Source organism: Ruditapes philippinarum, unplaced genomic scaffold, assembly GCF_026571515.1.
Source record: "Ruditapes philippinarum isolate M1 unplaced genomic scaffold, ASM2657151v2 ctg2283_1_1_1_1, whole genome shotgun sequence".
Taxonomy (NCBI): domain Eukaryota; kingdom Metazoa; phylum Mollusca; class Bivalvia; order Venerida; family Veneridae; genus Ruditapes; species Ruditapes philippinarum.
Genome location: NW_026866577.1, coordinates 88859 through 99496, shown reverse-complemented (window position 1 = coordinate 99496; position 10638 = coordinate 88859). Strand labels below are relative to the sequence as shown.

The 10638-nt window shown below is 35.4% G+C and overlaps 1 protein-coding gene across 1 annotated transcript in view; it reads left to right on the top strand.

The window, feature by feature from the left end:
• Positions 1–6667: 6667 nt before the first annotated feature.
• LOC132732961 (uncharacterized) overlaps positions 6668–10638 on the top strand; it is a gene marked incomplete at its 5' end in the record, with an annotated part of 33071 nt that continues 29100 nt past the window's right edge. The window contains 1 exon segment of the mRNA XM_060719501.1: positions 6668–6784. Coding sequence (XP_060575484.1) covers positions 6668–6784 — 117 coding nt within the window.

The following is a 10638-nucleotide window of genomic DNA, read 5'->3' as shown; positions in this document are numbered from 1 at the left end:
TATGCATATAGTAAAAACTTAAAAAATCTTCTTTTAAAGAACTGTAAAAGCTAAAGCTTAGATATTTGGCATGAAACATCTTCTAGTGAATGTCTACCAAGTTTGTTCAAATAAAAGCCCTGGGGTCAAAATTGGCCCCGCCCCAGGGGGTCATTGATTTTCCCTATATGCATATAGTAAAAACTTAAAAAATCTTCTTTTAAAGAACCCGAAGAGCTAGAGCTAAGATATTTAGCATGAAACATCTTCTAATGAGTGTCTACCAAGTTTGTTCAAATAAAAGCCCTGAGGTCAAAATTGGCCCTGCCCCAGGGTGTCATAGATTTTCCCTATATGCATATAGTAAAAACTTAAAAATCTTCTTTTAAAGAACCCAAAGAGCTAGAGCTAAGATATTTGACATGAAATATCTTCTAGTGAGTGTCTACCAAGTTTGTTCAAATAAAAGCCCTATGGTCAAAATTGGCCCCGGCCCGGGGGGTCATTGATTTTCCCTATATGCATATAGTAAAAACTTAAAAAATCTTCTTTTAAAGAACCGTAAGAGCTAGAGCTTAGATATTTGACATGAAACATCTTCTAGTGAATGCCTACCAAGTTTGTTCAAATAAAAGCCCTGGGGTCAAAATTGGCCCCGTCTCAGGGGGTCATAGATTTTCCCTATATGCATAAAGTAAACACTTAAAAAATCTTCTTTTAAAGAACCCAAAGGGCTAGAGCTAAGATATTTAGCATGAAACATCTTCTTATGAGTGTCTACCAAGTTTGTTCAAATAAAAGCCCTGGGGTCAAAATTGGCCCCGCCCCAGGGGGTCATTGATTTTCCCTATATGCATATAGTAAAAACTTAAAAAATCTTCTTTAAAAGAACTCAAGGAGCTAGAGCTAAGATATTTAGCATGAAACATGTTCTAATGGGTGTCTACCAAGTATGTTCAAATAAAAGCCCTGGGGTCAAAAGTGGCCCGCCCCTGGGGTCATTGATTTTCCTTATATGTGTATAGCAAAAACTTAAAAATCTTCTTTGAAAAAACCCAAATAGCTTGAGTTTAGATATTATACATGAAACATTTTTAAGTAAATATCTACAAAGTTTGTTCAAATAAAAGTCCGGGGGTCAAAACTGGCCCTGCCCCAGGGGTGTCATTGTTTTTAACTATATGTGTATAGTAAAAAGTTAAAAAATCTTCTTTTAAAAAACCCAATGAGCTAGAACTTAGATAATTAGCATGAAACTTCTTCTTATGGGTGTCTACCAAGTCTGTTCAAATAAAAGCCCTTGGGTAAAAATTGGCCGGGGGGGCTATATACAGGTGAGCGACCTCAGGGCCATCATGGCCCTCTTGTTAATACTCGCCACCGGTTGCCCATATGGGCGAGTCCTCCAGAAGAGTGTTAGTCATTTCTATTTGGAGGAATTAGTGCAAGATACAGATACGGAAAGATGCCCCAATAACAGAAGCTTCCCCTGGTTCTTTGACATGCCAAGTGTTTTACCACTCATACACGGGACCTCGATTTAAAGTCTCTTCCGAAAGACAGATTAGAAATTTTAGTTGGCCAGCCCGGGAATCGAACCTACAATGTCGAGATTACCAGTCTGGCGCTCTACCCGATTGAGCAATGCGGGCGGGCAAATATAAAAAAACTGCCCCAGATTTACCCTTACATGTGCTTTGGTTGTCAAGCTTGGTTTCTATGATGACCATAGCAACATACTTAGACAGCAATGAACCAACATGTTACAGAACAACAAATTAAATTACCTATAGGGTGTTAACAACCTTTTATCAATATATAATTACATTGGAAAGAAACATAAAAGAGTAATACTAATCCTAACACTTACAAGGATATTTGTTGAACACAAATGTTAAAGATTAAAGAATATGCTTATAAATTAACTTTTATAAACATTATATACATCAAACAAATAAAAAAGAAAATACAGTACAAAATAAATGATTAACAAAATTCATTCTTATATCACAGAGTACATAAGAGGAAAACATGTAAACATTTTTGTAACATAATGTAATAGTGTTATCAGGCATGTTTTTCTTAAAATTTTGTTTTTCTGATCTTACAGTTAAATGTATAATTAAAATAAGAGAAAGAATATGAAGGTAAATTGCCTCTCCCTGTTATTGTGTTGCTCAAGTTGGTGTCCCTGTTATTGTGTTGCTCAAGTTGGTGTAAAACGTCTCAAACAATAATCTTAACGTAGTTGAATCATTCTGATATACAAAGATATTAGGATAGTTAACAGGTCATCTTATTTCTCCAACCATGTTAACATTTTGCCATGTTTTAATCAAAGAAATGATAAAAAAATAAGGCCACTAGTTCAAAGTTTAAGGTCACAGGAGCCTTAAATGTTAGAATGGTTTCCGCTGATTATCTTGAAAACTATTCATCACAAAGTCTTCATATATCACATACTGATTGGTCATAACTAGAAGATGACCAATACTCATGTTGGGGTAACTAGGGCAAGGTCACAGGGGCCTTAAATGTCAAAATGGTTTTGGCTGATTATCTTAAAAACAATTCATCACAAAGTTTTCATATTTCACATAGTGATTGGTCATCATTAGTAGATAACCCCTTTGATTTTGGGGTTGCTAGGTCCAAGGTCAAGGTCACAGGGGCCTTAAATGTTAAAATGGTTTCAGCTAAATCATTTTGAAAGATATTCATCACAAAGTCTTCATATTTTACATACTGATTGGTCATAACTAGTAGATGACCCATATTCATTTTGGGGTCACTAGGTCAACGTCACAGGCACCTTAAATGTCAAAATGGTTTCTGATGATTATCTTAAAAAGTATTCGTCACAAATTCTTCACATAGTGATTGGTCATCTCTAGTATATAACCCCTTTGATTTTGGGGTTACTAGGTCCAAGGTCAAGGTCACAGGGGCCTTAAATGTTAGAATGGTTTCTGCTTTTGGATCACTTGTTCAATGGTCATGGTCACAGGGGCCTTAAATGTAAACATTGTTTCAGCTTATTACTTTTAAAACTTTTTATCTCAAAGTCTTTATATTTTACATATTTATTAGTCATACTGGGGTCACTAGTTCAATGGTTTATGTCTTTATATTTTACTTATTGGATGGTTATAATTAGTAGGTCATTAATTTTTGACTCACCTGAGCTTGCTCAGGGTGAGCTTTTAGGATCGTTGAATGTCCTTCGTCTGTCGTTCGTCCACACTTGTTCGTTAACACTCTAATGGTCACATTTTTGCCTCGATCATATCAAGCTTGGTTAGGATACTTGCTTAGATTATAGCTCCAATGAGTTCGAACATGGGTCATCTCGGATGAAAAAAACTAGGTCACCGGAGCTCAAAATAGAAAAACATTGTTAACGCTCTAACGGTCACATTTTTGACTCAAGTGTCATCAAACTTGGTCAGGATGCTGGTCTAGGTTATTGCACAGATGAGTTCAAATATGGGTCATCTCTGATGAAAAACTAGGTCACAGGAGCTAAAAATAGGAAAATATTGTTAACACTCTAGTGGTCACATTTATGACACAATTGTCATCAAACTTGGTCAAGATGCTTGTCTATGTAATTGCGCAGATAAGTTTGAACATGAAAAACTAGGTCACCAGAGCTAATGAGAAAAATCTTGTTAACTAGTGGCTACTGTATTGATCCAAATATCCTGTAAATTGGTCTGAAAGTTTGTTAGGTCAGGTGAGTGATATAGGGCCATCATGGCCCTCTTGTTCTTTTTTCCATTTCTGAACACTTTCATGTACCCATTTATGACAAGTTTCTATAACAAAATTACCAATAATGTGAGTCAGGGGTAGTCAAGGGGTGGAAAGGGGCGCATATGTGTTTTTTGACATTTCTTGTTTCACAAATGCAGTCTTGTTTATTTCTTATAGATCAACATGTTTTGACTTCATGCGAAGTAGAAATATTATGTTTGAAGTTCCACACCCTATATATTATGAATATAAATTATAGTGTCATTCAAAAAGGAATTAATTCTACTTAACCTGTAATAGGGAACACAGCTTCCAACACATAGTTTGTTCATCATTTTATTCAAATTAGACATATTCAGTAAGAATTTAATGAATTTGGCACAATTATTACTTATGCGTACCCGTCCTGCCACAAAATAATAAGACTGAGATTTAAATAAAGTTTCCTTTTAAAAGAAAGGCTTGCACAGATGTGCCTTCATCCCAACCCTTTATTTTTTTTTTTTTTTTTTTTTTTTGGTTTCAATTTATTTTCACATTTTTTTGAATTACGATATTTGTATATCATAAAGGGTTTATTTAGTTGTTGTTTTTTTTTTTGGAGAAACGAATATTTTTTGTCAAAACGATTTGAAATCTATTCTCTATTGTATAAAACTAGTAAAGAAAATGATCAATCGTAAAAATACTAACGTGGAGATCATACTGAAGGGAAACAAGTGTGCACATTTCATTTCCCCTTTTTCGCAGAGAAATCATTCGTTTGCTTTATAGACAAGTAAATGCACTAAAATACTTCGTTACGTGGTACCAATTAATAAGCATGTATCAACTATATTACACGATCACAAATACGATGCGCTATATGTACATCAGCACGTGGCAAAGTTAATGATATGCATGGGCTATTTTTAGATTACCTCACGACTGAATTGCGTTCAGTAGATCTAAATATAACTCGATCATGCGTGATTTGGTAAGCAGGACCACCCTTTGAAGAGGGAATACTTCTACAGTCACCATTCTCTATTGTATAAAACTAATACAGACAAAAAACAATTATGAAAGAAACTAACTTGAAAAATAATTGAAACGGAACAATTTTGTTTATAATTTATTACGGTTTAATCCGATAAATCAAGTGAAAATAGAAATCCTATTTATATCAACAAACTGGGTTTACCAAAGTTACTAAAATAGCTTAGATTTCCCTAATATTACTTCGTCTGATTCCGCAGTATGACGGAATCGCCCGAATTGTCACGATTGCAATCGGAACTACATCGGCTTCTATCATTAATCCGAAGAGTGACGGAAAAGGCCGAAAAGTTGTGATTGGCACGATTGCAGCTGGTTTCCCGTTCAATCATGCACTAACAATTGGAAACAGGAAACCACCTTACCGGAACAAGTTATTCAAAACAAAAAAAAGTTTTGAGCTACACACTCATTCTGTATTCCAGTATATTGTATTGCGGTATATACCAGAAAAAGCGCTTGAATGATTAAATGCTATAATCTTAGAATGAACTTTAAAACGTATAAATTTATCTCTTCACAACGATTCATATTCGATATCGAATAAAAACTGTAAGAATTGGCGAAAAATATAACATATTTGTCATTTTTGTGTTGATTTTTTCTGCAAACGTCTAGAGTTACAGTCCCAACACTGTATCGAGTTAAATCCAAACAAGAAATGTGTCGTTACACTATGGACGCCCCCGCATGCAGCCAAAATTTCAGATGTTATAATATTTATTTCCAAATTTGTTGGACGAACATTTTTTTCATTTTAAATTCAAAACCCGTAAAACATTCAATGTTAATACATATCCAAATTTGATTCGAATATGTACAACTGTTAGGGAGATAATGTAGGAAACTGAAAATTTAATCAAGGGAAATAACTCTGTGAAAAACCAATTGACCATGACCAAATTCGAACTTGACCTGTATTTTTTATGATATATCAATAAGTTAAATTTGAGTTGAATTTGTGTGAAACATTTACTAAGATAATGAACGGAAACTTATGATGATGGAATGACGAAGGACGGAACAGGGTAACACTATATGCCCCAGCCATGTTATGCCGGGGGCATAATAAAACGTATGAAATGGAATTTCTGTGTCGTTACACTTCCCCTTCAGCTATAGGATATTCATCAAGGTAGCATTTTATTTAGGCCTTCTCAAGGTATGCAGTGCATACCTGCCGGTAGTGTATTTGAAAGAGCAACACGATCTGGTCTCGTGAACGTAACTAAGTTTAATGAAACAATTTACGGTAAAATAATTGGGAATCTTAAATAAAGTACATATGCGTGTGGTTGGATTAAAGGAAATGAGATGGTTACCACTGATTATTTACTGATGTAATGAAATATAAACATAAAGTAATGTGAATCTAGTGAAAAAGAAGTGTAAATGACAGGACACTTTGCAATCATTAGATCAAATTGTATGATATTATTGTTCCGGTTCGTTCGAAATATTATTAATTCTTTCAATTTTTAGAAGGAATAACCTTACTAAAATGGTTATAACAATTTTCACACGGTACTGGTTCAGAATTTAAACATTAGGGCTGTAAATGAAATCGGATACACGTTGTTCTTTGATAAAACAGTCCACTTAAATTGATTTACCTCCATAAAATGTAGGTCAATGCTTTACATAAAGTTCCTGTTAAAATGACGGGAAAACAGTGTCATCATATAAACTCAAATATTATAACTCATAATTTTGTTGCAGGTTACCAAGTTGTAAATATTTTGTACTTCTTTTGCAGAATTACTCTTTTAGCATTTCAAGTGGTAAAACAATGTTACATTGTTTTTATTTTCTCCTATTCTATTAATCCAATGCATCTTTCTTTGAAAATTAGCTTCTGTCTAGCCATGGTAACATGAATTTGATATATTTATAGAAACCATTTAAAGACAACCCAATCACTAAACGACTGAACACAATTGCAGACTTTTGTTTAAAAAACAAGAAAGTGGATGGCTACAAAAGCAAAGTGCAAAATGGCTTAAGAGATTTAGTAAGTATTTTTATTTAAAAATGTACCATTAAACTTTTGACAAAAATATTTGAATATAAGTCAGTAGGATCAGTCAAGTGGCTATTAAAATAACGGCTGTATTTTTTTCAAGCTGATAAATAGAACTTGCGAAAGCAACCCTTGGCTTTCTATAGCAACCAGTGACTATAACTGCAACCATTGACTATCTTTAGCAACCAACTTCCATAGCAACCTTTCAATTGCATCCAGTGGCTTGCGAAAGCAATCATTGACTCTCTATTGCAACCAATGACTCTTATTGCAACCATTGTTAGCTCACCTGAGCATGCTCAGGGTGAGCTTTTAGGATCGATAATTGTCCTTCGTCCGTCCGTCGTCCGTCCGTTCACATTTTGTTGTTAACACTCTAGCAGTCGCATTTTTGCCTCAATCATCATCAAACTTTGTCAGGAAGCTTGTCTAAGTGATAGCTCGGATGAGTTCGAACAAGGGTCATCTCGGATGAAAAAGTAGGTCACTGGAGCTAAAAGTAGAAAAACATTGTTTACACTCTAGCGGTCACATTTTTGCCTTAATCATCATCAAACTTGGTCAGGATATGCTTATCTAGGTGATAGCTTGGATGAGTTCGAACATAGCTAATCCTGGATGAAAAACTAGGTCACCGGAGCTAAAAATAGAAAAACCTTGTTAACACTCTAGCGGTCACAATTTTGCCTCAATCATCATCAAACTTGGTCAGGATGTTTTTCTAGGTGATAGCTTGGATGAGTTCGAACATTGGTCATCTCGGATGAAACTAGGTCACAGGAGCTTAAAATGGAAAAATCTTGTGAACACTCTAGTGGCTTCTGTTTTGATCCAAATATCCTGTAAATTGGTCTGAAAGTTTGTTTTGATGATTTCTAAGTCAAGTTCGAACATGGGTCATCTTGGATGAAAAACTAGGTCACACCGCCCAAAATTGGAAAAACATTGTTAACATTCTAGTGGTCACATTTTCTACTCAATTATCATCAAACTTGGTCAGGATGCTTGTCTAGGTAATTGCTCGAATGAGTTCGAAATCGCATGTGAAACTAGGTCACCTGAGCTAAAAATAGAAAAATCTTGTTAACACTCTAGTTGCTACTGTTTTGATCCAAGTATCCTGGAAATTGGTCTGAAAGTTTGTTTTGATGATTTCTAGGTCAAATTTGAATATGGGTCACCTGGGTAAAAAACTAGGTCACACTGCTCAAATATGGATAATCCTTGTTAACACTGTAGTGGTCACATTTTTGACTCGCCTGTCATGAGACTAGGTCAGAATGCTTGTCTAGGTAATTGTTTGGATGAGTTTGATGGGTCAAGTGAGCAATCTAGGGCCATCATGGCCCTCTTGTTTTATTTAGCCACCAACTTCCTGCAACCATTGAATTTCCATAGCAACATTTCAATAGCATCCAGTGGCTTGCGAAAGCAATCATTGACACTCTATTGCAACCAATAACTCTTATTGCAACCATTGATTTTATTTAGCCACCAACTTCCTGCAACCACTGAACTTCCATAGCATCCTTTCAATAGCATCAAGTGGCTGGCGATAGCAACCATTGACTTTTCATAGCAACCAGTGACTGACTTTTATTGCAACCATTGACTTTCAATAGCAACCATTGACTTCCATAGCAACCACAGAATTTTCAAAGTGACCATGGACTTCTATGGGAACCTATGACTTTCTTCAGCAATTTTTGACTTCCATGACAAACAGTTAATTCAAGTACAAATTAGTGACTTTCGATAAAAAACATCGACTTTCAATAGCAAACATTGACTTTTCATAAGAAACATTGACGCCCATAGCAACCGATGACTCCCATAGCAACTGTTTGCTCTCCATAAAAACCATTGGCTTCCATAGCACTAATGACTTCAAAGCAGCCATTGTCTTTTCATAACAAACTGTAAAATTTCCGTAGCAACCAGTCACTTTCATAACAAGCATTGACTCTTTACATAGCAACCAGTGACTTCCATAGCAACCAGTGAATCTACCATTGATTTCATAGCATTCACTGACTTGCAAGAAAACCACTAAATTTGTATGGCAACTAGTGACATCTTTAGTAACTATTGATTTCCCTTAGCAAAAGCAACTTGTAATGTTTTACAGGTATACTATTTCAGATACACATATTAACTTCTATTCAATATTAGTATAAGATTTAGATTTTATACCTGCTTTCGCTAATAGTTTATAATATTATTTTGTTCCTTGTCATTAAGAGTATTTACATTCAGTTGAGCAATATAAGGGTCTCTTGTACATGTTATGCCTTTTTAGCTCACCTGTCACAAAGTGACAGGGTGAGCTTTTGTGATCGCTTTTCGTCCGGCGTCCGTCCGTCTGTCCGTCGTCCGTCCGTCCGTAAACTTTTGCTTTAAATGACATCTCCTCATAAACCACTGAGCCAATTTCATCCAAACTTCACAGGAATGTTCCTTTGGTGGTCACCTTTAAAAATTGTTCAAAGAATTTAATTCCATGCAGAACTCTGGTTGCCATGGCAACCAAAAGAAAAAACTTTAAATATCTTCTTTTAAAAAACCATAAGAGCTAGAGCTTAGATATTTGGCATGAAACATCTTCTAGTGAGTGTCTACCAAGTTTGTTCAAATAAAAGCCCTGGGGTCAAAATTGGCCCCGCCCCTGGGGGGTCATTGATTTTCCCTATATGCATATAGTAAAAACTTAAAAAAATCTTCTTTTAAAGAACCGTAAGAGCTAGAGCTTAGATATTTGGCATGAAACATCTTCTAGTGAATGTCTACCAAGTTTGTTCAAATAAAAGCCCTGGGGTCAAAATTGGCCCCGACCCAGGGGTTCATTGATTTTCCCTATATGCATATAGTAAATATTTAAAAAATCTTCCTTTAAAGAACCCAAAGAGCTAGAGCTAAGATATTTGGCATGAAACATCTTCTAGTGAGTGTCTACCAAGTTTGTTCAAATTAAAGCCCTGGGGTCAAAATTGGCCCCGCCCCGGGGTCATTGATTTTCCCTATATGCATATAGTAAAAACTTAAAAAATCTTCTTTTAAAGAACCATAAGAGCTAGAGCTTAGATATTTGGCATGAAACATCTTCTAGTGAATGTCTACCAAGTTTGTTCAAATAAAAGCCCTGGGGTCAAAATTGACCCCGCCCCAGGGGGTCATAGATTTCCCCTATATGCATATAGTAAAAACTTTAAAAAAATTCTTTTTAAAGAACCCAAAGAGCTAGAGCTAAGATATTAAGCATGAAACATCTTCTAGTGAGTGTCTACCAAGTTTGTTCAAATTAAAGCCCTGGGGTCAAAATTGGCCCCGCCCCAGGGGGTCATTGATTTTCCCTATATGCATATGGTAAAAACTTAAAAAATCTTCTTTTAAAGAACCATAAGAGCTAGAGCTTAGATATTTGGCATGAAACATCTTCTAGTGAATGTCTACCAAGTTTGTTCAAATAAAAGCCCTGGGGTCAAAATTGACCCTGCCCCAGGGGGTCATAGATTTTCCCTATATGCATATAGTAAAAACTTAAAAAGTCTTCTTTTAAAGAACCCAAAGAGCTAGAGCTAAGATATTTAGCATGAAACATCTTCTAATGAGTGTCTACCAAGTTTGTTCAAATAAAAGCTCTGGGGTCAAAATTGGCCCCGCCCCAGGGGGTCATTGATTTTCCCTATATGCATATAGTAAAAACTTAAAAATCTTCTTTTAAAGAACTCAAAGAGCTAGAGCTAAGATATTTAGCATGAAACATGTTCTAATGGGTGTCTACCAAGTATGTTCAAATAAAACAAAAACTTAAAAATCTTCTTTGGAAAAACCCAAATACCTAG